This window comes from Bubalus kerabau, chromosome 10, assembly GCF_029407905.1.
Source record: "Bubalus kerabau isolate K-KA32 ecotype Philippines breed swamp buffalo chromosome 10, PCC_UOA_SB_1v2, whole genome shotgun sequence".
NCBI lineage: Eukaryota > Metazoa > Chordata > Mammalia > Artiodactyla > Bovidae > Bubalus > Bubalus kerabau.
Window position 1 is genome coordinate 16720173 of NC_073633.1, and position 16101 is coordinate 16736273.

The window sequence follows — 16101 nt, forward strand, 5'->3', positions numbered from 1 at the left end:
CCTGTTAAGTTATAAATGGCAGTAAAGCATACAACATAACATCATTAAATGTCTAGTATTCTAAAACAAACTCTGTATTATTAAAGTAGAAAACCGTAACTCAGTCTTTTTAAAAACACAGAAGTATCCAATGTACTATTTCATCTTTTCTAGGCTTACACATTCTCCTTTCAGTCCCCGGCAGCCACTTTCTATGTTTATGAATTTGACTGCTCTAGCTACCTCATACGGAGAAGGCAATGGCAACTGACTCCAGTACTCTTGCCTGGAGAATCCCATGGACAGAGGAGCCTGGTAGGCTGCAGTCCATGGGGTCGCTAAGAGTCGGACACGACTGGGCAACTTCACTTTCACTTTTCACTTTCATGCATTGGAGAAGGAAATGGCAACCCACTCCAGTGTGCTTGCCTGGAGAATCCCAGGGACGGGGGAGCCTGGTGGGCTGCCGTCTACGGGGTCGCACAGGGTCGGACACGACTGAAGCGACTTAGCAGCAGCAGCAGCAGCTACCTCATATACATGGAATCACACAGTATGTGTCCTTTAATGACAGGCTTATTTCATTTAGTATAGTGTCTTCAAGGTTCGTTCGGATTGTAGAATGTGTCAGATGTCCTGCCTGTTTAAGGTTGAATAATATTCCATTGTATGTGTAAACACATTTTGTTTACCTATTCATCTGTATTACATTTCCCAGAAGGAAACCCAACACTTTAAAAAAAGAAATTAATTTCAGCTGACATATTTAATTTCACTTTGGAAAACAACTATATCAGTATGAAGAGCTATACCTATAAATCAACTTCAGCATAGGTGCAGACAGTATAAAAAAATCTAGTACATACAAATATCTAATAACTTTGTAACATTTTAAAAATAGCTTTTTCAATCTAAAAATTACATGAGCTCACTTGAAACAAAAAGTATAGTCAAGGCAAAAACAGAAAGTAACAATAAGTAATTTCAACACCCAAATATTACCCAGTATTAATAGTTTATTATGTATCCTTCAAAAACTTTGTCCTGTGCTTATACAGTACACAAAAGAGACTTTACATTGTCCTGACCCTCCCCCCTTCTGCCTCTTTTTAAATAGAAAATAACTTCTTACTTGGGGCAGGCAGCCCACCACTGGATCGCTTATACTTGCTCTCCTTTAAAATGGATGTGATTTTATATAAATGACGGAAACCTGTTTTGCATTCAGAGGCAAAAATAAATTCAATTTCATCTTCATGACTTTGGGGAAAAACATGAAAGATGTCATGGATCTGTAAAATAAATAGATTAATTTACTATATACATTAATGAGAATACTATGCAAACCATTTGACTAAGCCAGAGAGAAAGAAGAATTACTTGATAAACATTTTCTGAAATATAAGTAACTGCCAGATTACAGGGTATGGTATATGTACAATTACAGATTTTGCCTGGGCCTTTCATATTTATCTTACTTTAGTCAAAGATGTCATCTACTGAGAAATAAATGTTTCCAAATGGAGAAAAATGAAAAATACAACCAAAAGCTGTTTCTTACTCACCATCTCTGGAATTCTTTGAAAAATGGCATGAAATTTATTTAATGATATAAATCTTATTACAAGAATTATGAGAAAAAATGTTTTTTTACTTTTCTTTTCCAGAGAGAAATATTCTAACAATTCAAGGGAAAACAGATGTCATCTGTTAGGTGAATCACATGAAGCCTATATGCAGCCAGAGGAGAGTGAACTGGCTTTATTTATTTTGTATCTTGTGTAAGTTTTTTCCATTAAACTGGAAAATGAAAAATTCAATCCCAAATTGGTATATTTTGGGATAGTTTACCAACTTAAAAGAGAAAGTCTTTTCTAGTCAGGACTCTCGTGGTCCTCTCCGAGGCCCTGGTGAGGTTGTGTTTTCAATATCTGATGTGTCCAGAAACAAGGGCAATTCTGCATCCAGGGAGATGTCATTGGAATGGCATCGACCTTTCATCTACAAACCATTCCCCATTTTGGAACCAACATTCCCATTTGAAATGTTCAAACTAAGCAAATAACATTCAAAATTACTGTGAACTTAAAAAATTCCTTTTGATAGTTTGCTATCAAGATTCATTTACTTTAGCATTCTGAGAAAATATTCAAACCAAGTATTACAAGAAAACATGTATACATTTATCCAGATGTCTGTTGTTTCTTCATAGATAATCAGTGGTGTCACAGAGTCAGGCACTGACTCGATGAATCTCTGTCTTTCCATGGCATCATCTTCTACTGGGATAAATAATTCAGGTGAGATCAACACTATCTGTAGGCGAGTCTGGGAGCGATCTAGTAGGATGGCCCACGCACTATTTACATAAACAAAAGAAAAGCACAAAATAAAGCTCTCTTTCGGAAAATGAATATTCCACTAATCTTTCCCCTAGCACCCATCAGTTATTTCTGTAATCACAGTGACAGTATTGCTTTAGTATATGTTACATTATCACTTACTAACAGCTAATGAAAAGTATTAGTTCATTCTACACTTATTTTTTTAAGTTTATTTTTAATTGAAGGATAATTAAAATATAGTGTTGGTTTCTGCCTTACATCAACATGGATCAGCCATAGGTACACATATTCCACTTATTTTTTTTAAAGTTAAGCTTGAGTAGAGGTTTTAAAAGTAGTTTTCTTTAAATTTCCAAAATCACAGATGGCCTTTGAAATTATTTTCTCCCTTTAATGTCAACAAATGCTAGCCCCATGAAAACTCCTGTTGTCCACATCAGACACAGGAAATACATGTAATCATCTTCACATAAGGCTGTACAAATATTTCTGCTTAAGTTATACAATTAAAAAAATACATATACTTACATATGAGCCTGAAAGTCCTACTTTAACCACAAATACCACTGTGAAACTGTCACTGGCTAAGTAAGAGACAGAAATAAAATGCAATGCACCTATGCTTATAGGATTACAAGTCTACTTAGTTCAGGAAAAATTCTTTGTGTAGAACTAACTACCTTGCAAATTTACATGTGAAAACAGCTCCAAAGGAAAGGAAGAGCCTAATAGCACAGACAGTTCTGGGTCCTAAATTATTTGTAAAGAAGTGACAATTTAACATACGCACTATTTTCCCTCTGGAGTCCATCCAGCTCTGGCAATATATTCAACTCCTTCAAACAGAATCTCAAAAGGCTGAATTAGTTCCTTATCTATGACATCTATAATCTATTGAAAAAGAAAAAAGGAACCTAGTTATAGAAGACTGATACTGGTCTACGTAAAGCACTATTTTTAACAGCATGACACTTGTTCAGTCTTAGGTACAAAGGATATAGCAAAACCAGCAGTAAGTCATGGGTTACCTTTATTGGTGTTCTTTATGTCTAAAAAAGTTCTAACTAAAAGACTTAGCATAGTCTAAAAGTTTTTTTCCATGAGTGATACTAATAGAACTCTTGATAGTAACTAGTAAAATCAGATTTTAATCACTTTATAGACTTTAGTATCTAAGAAAAATAGTAGTCTCTAGTTCCTTACATTTTAGTTTAAAATACTATATGTATAATATATTAGTGAAATGGTCTTGAGTAAGCAAACTTTTTTCCCTAAATAGTCTGGCTAACACACTTTAAAATATAAATTTTTAAAAATGAACAAAAGGATCTGAATAGATTGCTCTCCAAAGAAGATATACAAATGGCCAATAAGCACACGAAAAGATGCTCAACATCATTAGTCATTAGAAAAATGTAAATCAAAACCACAATAAGATGCAACTTCAAATCCCCTAGGATGGCTATAAGACAAGTAATAACAAGAGCTGATGAAGATGTGGAGAAGCTGCCAACCTCACACACTGCTGGTGGGAATATAAAGTAGTGCAGCCACTGCGGACACCATTTGGGAGTTCCTCAAAAGGGTAAAACACAGAATTATAATATGACCCAACAACTCCACTCCTAGGTATCTAACCAAGAGAAATGAAAATGTATGACCGTACAAAAACCTGTACACCCACACTATTGGTAGCATTACATTTAGTAACCAAAATTTGGAAGAACCCAACTGTCTAAAACTGATGAGTGGATAAATAAAATGTGGTATATATACACACAATAGAGTATTTTTAGGTGATAAAAAGTAGTGAAGTGCTGTTACTTGGTGCCACAGGATTAGTGCTTGAAAATAAGATTTTAAGTGAAAGAACAGACTAGATACTGTACGATTCCATTTATATGAAATGTCCAGAACAGGCAGATCCCTAGACAGATTAGTGGCAGCCTAGGGCTGGGGGGCATGGAGAGGTTTTGGGGTGATGACTAAGGGATGTGAATTTCCTTTAGGAGTAAGGAAAATGTTCTAAAATTGACTGTGGTGATAGCTGCACAAATCTTGAGAATATACTAAAAGCCATTGTACACTTTAAATGAGTCAATTATATTGTATGTGAAATATACTTCAATAAAGCTGTTTTTAAAAAGTCTAGCAGAGAAGATTGTTTTTTTAATTAATTATGTGTACATTAAGCTTATAGGCATCTGACTGTGGAAAGCAGCAGTATAAAAGACATGAGGGATATTTAACCTAAGACAGACAACTATTCAACACAGAGGGTAACTCAACAGTCAATAACCACTATCTAAGAAATATTGATCTGGAGAATTAACAAAGGCAAAGAGGAAAAACTACTGGAAAGGAATGGTAAATATGCATCTCCCCATACTCCTAACTTGGGAACCAGTAAGAAAGTTTTCAAAGTAGAAAATGAGGTCAACCTGAAATCATGATCTACAGATGCCTCAGCAAGTTCCACAAGTCCAAAATATAAGAAAGCATATCTACAATCTCTGTTGACAGATGAAATGATACAAAAAGTTAACTCAGCATTTTATACTTACCCTTCCTTCAGCATCAATCAGTATTTCTGACATCTTAAAAGTGACTTTTGGATTTGCTGTGCCTTTAGGAAGAGATATAAACAAACAGTAATACAAAGCTATTCAAACTAATTTTACCAGATGAATCCTTTTTAGTCAAATCAGGAATATTGCATTTAGTCAGGGCTTTATTATATAAAAAACTCAAAATTCTATCTCAAATTCATAATTTTCAATATGACTATAAAAGAAGGAGCCAAAGAACATTAGGAATTAGTAGGTAATGAAGGGGAATCCTATATCATTTCACAATTGAAATGCTGTAAATAGCAATATGGGGAAAAATTGCTAATTTATTAAGAACATAATCCCTTAAAAATCTTTATTTTGTAGCAAAGATACTTCTTTATCCATTCCTTGAAATAATCAGTTTTGTGCACCTCCCTACCTTTGAAATAATTTAAAAGGATCAGCCTATAATTAAAATAATTTACTTCAGAGACACTTAACAATCTATCCTTCGGTCTGTAAAGGATCAATGTTAACCAAACTTTTGAATGAATGCAGAAGAATCTTGTTTTAAAAGTAGGAATGAGTGTATATAAACATCAATGGAATGCAGTACCTGTTTTAGGATAACGGAATGAATCTGCTCTCCTTGTTTCCAACATAGGGGATGTAACATGAATAATTTCCACCTCAGATTCATCATTTTCTTCATATAGAATTCTAAGAATTTTACTGCCACTGGGAGCTTAAAAGGAAATTAAATATTGAAAATTTGGGAGTATTATGCCAGAAAATCATCACAATTGACCATTCCCTCTAGTATTCTATTTCCCATAGTAAAAAATAGTTTATGTATAAAATATACTGCCTTTCATGTATGAAAATACTACTAATCTTTGCAGTAGCAAGGTGAGTTACTGCTAAGCCACTTTTATTGGTTAAAGGCTACTACTCTTGGAGATAAAAACTGAAGATCATCATATACACACACACACACACACACACACACACACACACACACAATGGAAGAAACAGATTTGTGAAGTATTTCAGTTCCTGCATACCTTAAAATGCATTCCTTTCAGGAATTATTACACTTACAATATTTTCTATAACAAAATAAACCCCACTTTAAAAGAGTCCAGGTTTTTTTTAATGGTTTCTCTAATTCATGTCATAATCTTGTTCTAAAAGCATAGTTATGGCAAAACATTTTACATCTTAAAATGTCCAAATCTAAGATATGGCTTAAATATTATAAATATTTTTCATGGTCCCTTAGAGATGTGTTCAGAATGCTACGTGCAATCCGTTAGTGGGTCATGAAATCTTTTAGCTGGTCATAATCAGCATTTTAAAAATAAGACAAGCAAAAAAAATATATGAGTGCATTACATGTAAGATTAAGCATTGCTTCATGAAATTTGTTTTCAGTTTTATGTGGAATATATGTACAATGTATTAGGCTGGAATATAAAGCAAATTTCTAACCAGATCACAGTCAAAAAGTTTGAAAGCTTCTGCTTTAGAGAGCTCTTTCTCAGCTAGTGAAATACTTGTGAATTCACAAAGAAAAAAGGAATTTTTGCCTTTTTTTCCTGATCCATTCATATACTAATTTGGCCATCTGTTCATGCAGACTCTCTAGGCAATTCTATATTTTTGTAGCAACTCCCACTAAAGGGTGGCATTTTTTATTTTGCTACCAATGTTGCTACCAACCAGCTTCTAGATGAAAAACTGGCGGGACTTCCATGGTGGTCCAGTGGTTGAGACTCTGTGCTTCCAAGGCAGCGGGCATAGGTTCGATCCCTGATCTAGGAACTAAGATCCCATAAGCCGCACGGTGCAGCCAAAAAATGAAAAATGAAAAAAAGAAAGAAAAAAAAGAAAAACTGGCAAGGAAAGCTGAAGGACCTGGGGCACAGAACCATAATACAACTAATTATTTTTTATGAGAATTCATTATGGTGGTATACAGCCTGAATATTTGCAGTAACTACTAGTAAGATCCAATCTTCATCACTTAAGAATCTACTATTCAGAATTAAGAATCTGTGCAGTTACCTAACCGGTAGTTGAATCTCATAATGCTTTAACTGACTTATAGTATATTATTCTGAACCTCTTACTTGTTTCAGCTTCTGGACACCACCAATAACCAGAGTATCTATCAAATTCTTCTTGAAGAACAAAGGTAGCAACTCCAGCTGATCTGGGATCCTCTTCCATGTTGGCTAGCTCTAAACAAACATAAAGGCAAAATTTTCACAGAAGTTCTCATCTTTTCACAGGTACAAAGCAGAACGATCCATTTATTTTGAAAGGCAGCTATAGTATCATGGTGAACTGTGAAGCCAAATGGACTGAATTCAAATCTGGATTCCATTATCCACCAAATGACTGATCCTGGGCAAATCACCTGATCACATTCCGTTGCAGTGTCCCATTTGTAAATGGGAATAAGAACCTACCTTATATGGTTGTTATGAGGATTAAATGAGCTATTTTACATAAAGTACTTACAACAAAGCCTGAACCATCATAGTATGTGCTCCATAAATGTCAGTTTTTATTTTCCCATTTAGCTAGGACCATGGGGAAAAGAATACATGAGAAGGGTCATGGTGCCTTGTAACTCTCCTAACCCTACCAAGACACAGGATACTTCCATTCTCATGTCCCTTCCCAGTCAATGTCCATTCCTGCCTCAGAAAGCACCACTGATCTGATTTCTATCACCAAAGGTTGGTTTTACATATTCCAGACTTTCATGTAAGTGAAATCATACAGTACATACTTTATGTTTGTTGCTGAGTGATAATCCATTGTATATCACAATTTTTTTATCCATTCATCTGTTAATGGACATCTGAATAGCTTCTAGTTGCTATTATGAATAAAGATGCTAAAATCATTCTTTTATTTTTCTGAAACTAGTCACATTTATTGGGGTGTACACAGAATTCAGGTTCTCTCTCCATCTCAAAAACTTCACATTCCACAATGAGTTTGTGTACAAGTAAATATATTCTTGTATAGTTTCTACGAGACTTGATCTTACAACAAAACAGAAGTCTGATACATCAGTTTCTGCTAAGAACTTTATTTTCAATTCTGAAACACACACATTCGCTCAGAAAAAAAGTTTTTGTGTTTTTCCCTGAGACTTCTCATTTTCATTCAAGTTTTCTGATCAATCAGGATACTGACAGAAGTTTGAATTATCCCCGTGGAAACTCTGATATACAATGACAGGTTAAATACTTATAGGTCTTCTGACATTTATTATATTCATAGGTTTCATCCAATCCTAACAGTTAGCTAAGCTATGTGCATTTAGCCAACAGACCAAAATCTGTGCGAGCTCAACAGAAATCATTCTTGTATAAAAATCTTTGTGAACATGTGTTTTCATTTCTTTGAATAAAAACCTAGGACTGGAATGGCTGGGTAAAAATGTGTAATATGAACCAATTGTTCCTTACCAAAAAATTTTGAGAAGGAAATGGCAAAAGAGTTGGACACCACTAGTGACTACACAACAAATATTGGTTTCTATCAGATCAGATCAGTCGCTCAGTCGTGTCCGACTCTTTGCGACCCCATGAATCGCAGCACGCCAGAAAAGAAATTGGCACTCTTACCATAAATAAACTACTATATACAAAATTAGATAACCCAAAAGGACTTACTGTAAATCACAGGGAACTCTACTCAATATTCTGTAATACTCTAAATGGGAAAATCATTTGAAAAAGAATAGATATAACTGAATCACTGCTATATACCTAAAACTAACACAACACTGTAAATCAACTATACTCTAATATAAAATAAAAATCAAGTAAAAAAACAACAACAAAATTTTGAGTCCAGAAGTGTTCAGAACACAGAATCTGGGGAATTCTTTTCATGTTTATATATCAACACATAATTATGTCATATCTCCAGCAGGATAATCAAATACCTTGTAATCAAATACACTAATATTCCTGCAGCAAATTTAGGAATAGGCAAACTAAGTAGGATTAAGACTATAAATAACCTCAGGTCAGTTCAGGTCACATCTTGCCACCAAAGAGGTTTTCACACCAACTTAATCAACACTAAGCTCTGTTTTCCGGGTTTCTGGATTTTGTAATTAATGATGCAGCCATCAGTGCTCCGCTTTCTTGGATCATTCAACAACTCCAAAGTTATACCTCCCATACTGTTTTATGTTTTGTTCTCCTGTAGATGTGATAATATGTATCACTCATTTATATCTCTCTATCATTTATTACGGGCATCCCTGGTGATGACCTCAATTACTAAGATTAATTAGATGAATAAATGGTATCACCTTGTTCTCCCAATAAGATATGTCCTTTGAGAGTAGAGGTTGGTATGACATTACTTTTAAGTTTCTCTATTATGCAAGGCAGAGAATAAGCAAATGCAGATGCTGAGTGATTAATAAACCCATGTAAAAGAAGACTTTCATTTGGAAATTTGTTGTGATAAGAGAAATTAAAGTGATAATGCTTACTCTCTACCTACTTTTCTAAATAAACAAATTATAACAGTACTTACTGTGTTTCAGACCCTGTCTAAAATACTTCCCAAATATTAAAACTTCAATAACAACCTCATGATGACATGCTATTCATTAACCTTTTTACAGATATGAAAACAAAGATAGGTTAAACAACTTACTCAAAAGAACAGAAGTAAAAAAGAGTAGATGAGACTCAAGTCTAGATACTCCAGTTCTAGACTGTATTTTTAACTACTACACTAACCCTGAAAATAAAAAATATACCATATACCTACATGCACAGAAAAGAAATTAATAAAAACACTATTATAGTGGGCTTCCCTGGTGGCTCAGTGGCAAAGAATCTGCCTCCCAATGCAGGAGACACAGGTTCAATCCCGGGTCTGGGAAGATCCCATATGCCATGGAGCAACTAAGCCTGCGCACCACGACTACTGAGTCTGTGCTTTAGAGCCTGTGAGCCGCAAATACCGAGCCCATGTGCATCAACTACTGAAGCCCACGTGCCTGCAGCCCTTGCTCTGCAACAAAAGAAGCTACCATGATAAGTAGCCTACACATGGCAACGAAGAGTAGCCCCCACTCACCGCAACTACAGAAAAGCCCACGCATCAGCGAAGACGCAGCACAGCCAAATATAAATAAAATTGTTAAAAACAAAAAAAGTCACACAAGAGAATCACTTCTCAGATTTATAAAATAAATTCCAACACACACACACACATCCAGCAGGATTTCAGTGGTTTCTACTTTAAATTCTGCCAATTTTCACAATAATCCTGTATGTAAAACAATCCTACCGAAGGAAAAAATGCACAGACTAAAAACATGCCTTATTTCTAACAGTCACTGTCAAAGCAGTCCCAGCCTCAAGAACAATAACTAGTACATAGTGAGTCTCTAATGCTTGCTGAAACCATGAACAAATGGCTAGGATTTCCAACCCAGATTTACTAACTACTAACCTAAACTTTGTTTTGCCAGTGGTAGCTGTCCTGATTTCCTGACACCAGATGAAGACTCATTAAACACCAAAATACGGACATTTTACTTAAAATTTCCCTACTCCACCCCCTTTTCTCTCTTCTACACCCTAGTTTTAGGTTGTTAAGACCTGGGTATTTACAGTATTTACACTAGTTAAGCTTTGCCCTCTCTCTAGACTTGCACTTCTCAAATATAACTTTCACAAAGTATTCAGAACAATTTATCTACAATATGACTCTGACCACACTACTCAACTGCTAAAAGCTTTTTCCAATGAACCCCCATATCATGATAAAGGCCATGTTCATTTACATAAGAAATTGTCCACCCTTCTCCTTGCCCTTATGTGCCAGCCTCATCTTTCTCTATATCTTGACTCATACCTCATGCTTTAGGAGCGTAGGACTGCTTCTAATTCATACCAACGATGGTGCCTTCCGCACCAAGGCCTTTCCAGGCTGCCCTCTTGCCTGGAGTGTACTGGCTAACGCACAGTCACTACTGGAGAGCAGTTTAAGTTCAGCTCTTCAGGTAAGCCTTCAGGGACCACTACCCTGGCTGTACTCTCATAACACCCAATGTTTGCTGTTTATCATTCTGTTCTGTTATTTGTTTATTTGTTATTTCCTTTAGGGCCAGGACTACGTCTTATTCAACTCTGTATCCTTAGTTCCTGCCACATTGTCTGGCACACAGGAACTTGATATATCTTTCTTGATCGACAATGGTTAGAACAGATTTCTTGACTTCTAATTCAGTGCTTTTTTAAATCAATATAAGTTATTCAGAAAAAGACTTCTTCTAAACACTGACTATCTTAATGATGAAAAAACTGTTGCCAATACACTATCATATTCTAAAATAATTTATTAAGGAAGATGCCCATGCCCAATAAATCAGTTTTATGACCATCAAATTACGGGAAAGTTGGACAATAAATTTTTAGAGGACTGTCCTTCATCATGGAGCTTAACCTTAAGGTGTACTTCCATGTTTAAAAAAAAAAAACAAAACTATTTCCCTTCTTTCATTTGTATAAAAGCTTTAGAGGAAAAAGGAAAAACTCCATATCATTTCTGTGCTTTTAGTGAAAGTGGCTCAGTCATGTCTGACTCTTTGAGACCCCATGGACTATATATATAGCCCAAGGAATTCTCTAGGCCAGAATACTGGAATAGGTGGCCTTTCCCTTCTCCAGGGGATCATCCTAACCCAGGGATCGAACCCAGGTCTCCTGCATTGCAGGCGGATTCTTTACCAGCTGAGACACAAGGGAAGCCCTTTTAGTAGTGCTTAGTATTATTAAAGTCATTTCAATAAAAATTAAATATTTCCACAACACAGAAAGTTTTATTTTCCCTATTATGACAAAATAACTAAGCAGGCTCTCCAAAAAGGGAAAATAAAATTTTAAGTAGTTCTTACAGTGTGTATTGAGTTTTTCTGTTTGTTTTCCTAAAAACAAGATTTTTTAAATTAAATTTTATTTCAATCAGAGAAGTGCTACGGTTGTGCTGTCTGAAAATAACCATTAAAACAAGGTAGCATTACAATGATTCTTTTTGTTTGTTATTTCATTTTTGGTGGTGGTAGAGGTAGTTCTTTCTTTTACCCCACAGGAAATTTTATGTAATCTAGTGTTCTCAGAAACTTGTATTCTTTTTGTTGTTTAAGCTTCACTATCATCTTTTCTAAGGTTTACTGAGGTATAACTGACATTAAAAGTGCATGCATTGAATACATACTTGATTATTTTGGACATGTGAAGACACCTATAATATCAGCAAAATCAAGACATTAAACATAGCCATCAACTTCAAAAAAAACAAGTAGCATTCTATAGGTGATACATACAAGTTTATAAAAACAAGTTGCATTTGTTTTCTAATTTCAAAGATTTAAATTTAAAATATAAAGATCAGCGTGCTTTGATTTCAAAATGTAAGCAAAAGAAAATTAAATTTTAAAAATATTTTTTAGGAAAATTGATTTGAAGAACCTGAATTACCATTGTGCACATAAGTGAGCCTCCTTTCTTCTCTCGTTACAATGTTTGATATCCAAATGTCATTGCTATGTATAAAAGCAATCCAGTCTGGATCAGCTGGGCATAGTTTTGGATCCATCCGAATGTTGGGACAACTAGTCTCCACTAAATTGGGCCGTAAGGGTTGTTGCTAGAAAAGTAAACAACATTTAAAGGCAAGTATCAGGCTTATACATACATATTTATATACATACAATACAGGGTGTTGTACCAGCACCCTTCCTATAAAATGAATAATAATCCTAAGTATAATATCAACTGTGATAACTGCTCTCCAGAAAAATGTTCTTATGTGCCTTATAAGAAACGAATCATTTTTTTCCTATGAATTAATAAGCTAAGCCTAACAGGAATGGAAATAAAGACAATATAACAGCACCTCATAAATTTTGTTGACCAAACCTGTTAAATAGAGTAATTATTGTTTGTTGCATACTTTTATTAAATTTATATGCCTATTTCACTTATTAAATGTTTCCATTTAATTTTACCAGTATAAAATAATTTGTTCATAAAATTGTAATGAAAGGTAGAAGCGTCACAATTCTATCAGAAGAATAGTTCTAATATCACATGAAAAACTGCTTGGAATAAAATCAAAATTTTAAACTATTTATTGAGATGAATTAAGCTTTTAGAAGAACCAAAAAGGGATTGTCTTGTGATATCATTATCTTTGAAAATCCAACTCAGCAATTACACAAAAAATGGCACACTGATTCCCCTTACTAACTCTTCCTACATAACAAGTGTTTTCAGTATTTTAAAATTATATAACTAATGTCATTGAAAAATTATTAACTAAAAATTGGAAATTAATACCCATATTTCCTATTTTCTTTACTACTAAGTTAGTGGTAAATAACTGGTAAGCAGAATTTTTTAGTTTAACTATCTTTCTGATTTGGACACAAATAATTTTAGGACACCTAGCAGTTTATCAAGTAGTAAAATCAACTTACAGTAAATCCTTGTGGCCCTCCATCTTTTACATGGTAAATTCCACTACCAGCTTGAAATAGAAATGTTCCACTTCCCTGGTGATAATCATAAGAAGCAATTCCAACTGTTCCAATGCGTTTTCTTTCCCGTAATAGTTCTTCTTCTCGAGAATACATTCCATAGTCCAGTGTCGCCTAATGCAGAAAGAGAGAGGTCTCCTATTTCAGTTTTCTGAAAGCCAGCTTTTTGCTTTTATTAATAGCACTGAAATTCTAGCATCTACAGTATTACTGAGTTTACATTTTGAGTGATCCCAAAATTCGTTACAACTTTAAACAGATTAATTTTGGGAAGTCTGCTGAAAAATTTGGTAAAAGGTCCCTATATGAATACTGCATTCATTAGAGAGCAAGAGTTAAGCTCCATTACTTTGACTTGGCATTCAAGATCTCCTACAACTTAAATGTAATACAGCAGCTCTGCATGCATTTAAGAGGAGACTCTAAAGTAGTTTAATTTCTTCAAAAGTAGTTTTCTTCACTTTCAGAGTAGGAATAAACCATTTACTTCAGCACTGTGAAGACTAACTTGGATAAAAATATGTAAAATGTTTATTAGCACAATGATTGGCACAGAGTCAAGTTCTCAAACATCAGCTGTCATTAGTTCCTTTCCACTACATCCACTAATACTACTCTAATAAAACCCCAGGTCAGGCCCATCACATTACTGTGGTGTTCTGGCTCCTGGCCTTTGTTCCATTTCCCTTCACACCGAGAGGCCATTTTTCTTTCTATCCATCTGAGTTTTACTGCTATCCCAAAACCTTAGCCCTAAATCAACGCTGGCCAGGAAAGTTTCCCGATATTTCTATACGAGTTACTATCTCTTTTACTCATTTGGCTATAGTATTGTTTTTCACTTTCTTTCAGTAAATGAATTAAAAAAAACGTGAGAGCAGAATCTGTCTCATTTTGTTTTCCCACTTAAAGCAACAGCTAAAATCTCCGTCAAAGAATATTTGTAATTAATGATTGATGATGATGAGGGGCCTTCCCAAACTAAAAGTATTATCTGATACATATATATAAAATTTCACATGTATAAGAAGAAACATAAAGAAAACAAATCTAGTAAGTGCTAGTTTTAAGAATTTATATCCACATCTTCCCTAAGAGCTCTTTATGATAAATAAAGGGATAAATAAGGGAAACAGATATGGTTTCTGCTATCAAGGACTAATTATTTTATTTAGCCAAGCCACAGCTCGCAGGATTTTAGTTTCCCAATCAAACTTTGGTCTCCCACAATGGAAGCATGGCGTCCCAATCACTGGACCATCAGGGACGTCTCAAGGACTAATACTTTAAAAGCAGTCAAGTTTATATATCTGGAAAAATACATAATTTAAAAAGATACATGGACCCCAACATGCATTGCAGCACTATTTACAATAGCCAGGACATGGAAGCAACCTAAATGTCCATCAGCAGAGGAATAAACAAAAAAGATATGGCACATATGTATGTACAAATGAATATCACTCAGCCACAAAAAAGGCTAAAACAATGCCATTTGCAGCAATATGGATGGACCCAGAGACTGCCACATTGAGTGAAGTCAAAGATATGATACTGCTTATATGTGGAATCTAAAAATAAATATAGATACCAAGTAAGTGGGAGGAGGGATAAATTGGGAGATTGGGACTGACATATACAGACTATTATGTATAAAATAGATAACTGATAAGGACCTACTCTAAACCACAGGAAACTCACTCAGTATTCTGTAATGGCCTATATGAGACAATAAGCTAAAAAAGCGTGTATATGTAAATGTATAACTGATTCACTCTGTTGTATACCTGAAACTAAGATAACACTGTAAGCCAACTACACTCTAATAAAAATTTAATAAATAAAATAATCATATGGATTGAAATCTTTGTATTTTCCTCTCAATTTTATGGTAAGCCTAAAATTGCTTTAAAAAATCATTTTTAATGAAAAAAATAAATAAAAGTATGTATGCATATCCAAATCTATTAAACCAAATACTTGCAATTTTTATATGTCAATTATACCTCAATAAACCTTTAAAAAGTGAAACCATATAAAGCATTAGATAAAAACATGGGTAAATTCTTTTATAACCCGAGTGTAGAAAAACTGTCCAATGAGAGAAGACAAATTCTAGAAGCAATATCAAAAGGATACATTTTATTATACAAAAGTCTTTCATGTGGTGCGTGAGCACATGCACACACACACACATACACACCATAAAGAAAGTAAAAATACAAATTACAACTTCATGAAAACATCTGAAACTATATCACAGACAAAGGGTTAATATCTCCAGGAAATAAAAGGCTTCTAAAAATGAAAAAAGGACCACGTTACATAAAAATGGTTTATAGATAAAAAGATGATCAACTCTGCCTATAAAAGAATAGCAAATTAAACTACAATTCGGATAGCATTTCTATCAGATTTGCAAAAAATCCAAATGTCTGACTACAAACTGTGTTGGAGAATTTATGGGAAAACAGGTACAATTATTCCTTGCTAATGGAAATTCATAATGGCACAGCTTCTATGGAAGGAAATTTGATACCTAGCAAAATTACAAAACCATGTACCGTTTGGTCCAATAATTTCAGCTCTAGGAATCTAGTTTAAAGATACACTGGCAAAATGTAAAAAG

At 34.4% G+C, this 16101-nt stretch overlaps 1 protein-coding gene across 6 annotated transcripts in view; it reads right to left on the reverse strand.

Annotated features, from left to right (window-relative positions):
* The window catches only part of DPP8 (dipeptidyl peptidase 8), a 55189-nt gene that overhangs the window by 21965 nt on the left and 17123 nt on the right, over nucleotides 1-16101 (reverse strand). For all 6 annotated transcript variants that reach the window (XM_055536730.1, XM_055536726.1, XM_055536728.1 and 3 more), the window contains 8 exons: nucleotides 13413-13586; nucleotides 12412-12580; nucleotides 7009-7119; nucleotides 5493-5621; nucleotides 4889-4950; nucleotides 3115-3215; nucleotides 2161-2338; nucleotides 1112-1271 (listed from right to left, as the gene is read on the reverse strand). In XM_055536730.1, coding sequence (XP_055392705.1) covers nucleotides 1112-1271; nucleotides 2161-2338; nucleotides 3115-3215; nucleotides 4889-4950; nucleotides 5493-5621; nucleotides 7009-7119; nucleotides 12412-12580; nucleotides 13413-13586 — 1084 coding nt within the window. The remainder of the gene's footprint in view (nucleotides 1-1111; nucleotides 1272-2160; nucleotides 2339-3114; nucleotides 3216-4888; nucleotides 4951-5492; nucleotides 5622-7008; nucleotides 7120-12411; nucleotides 12581-13412; nucleotides 13587-16101) is intronic.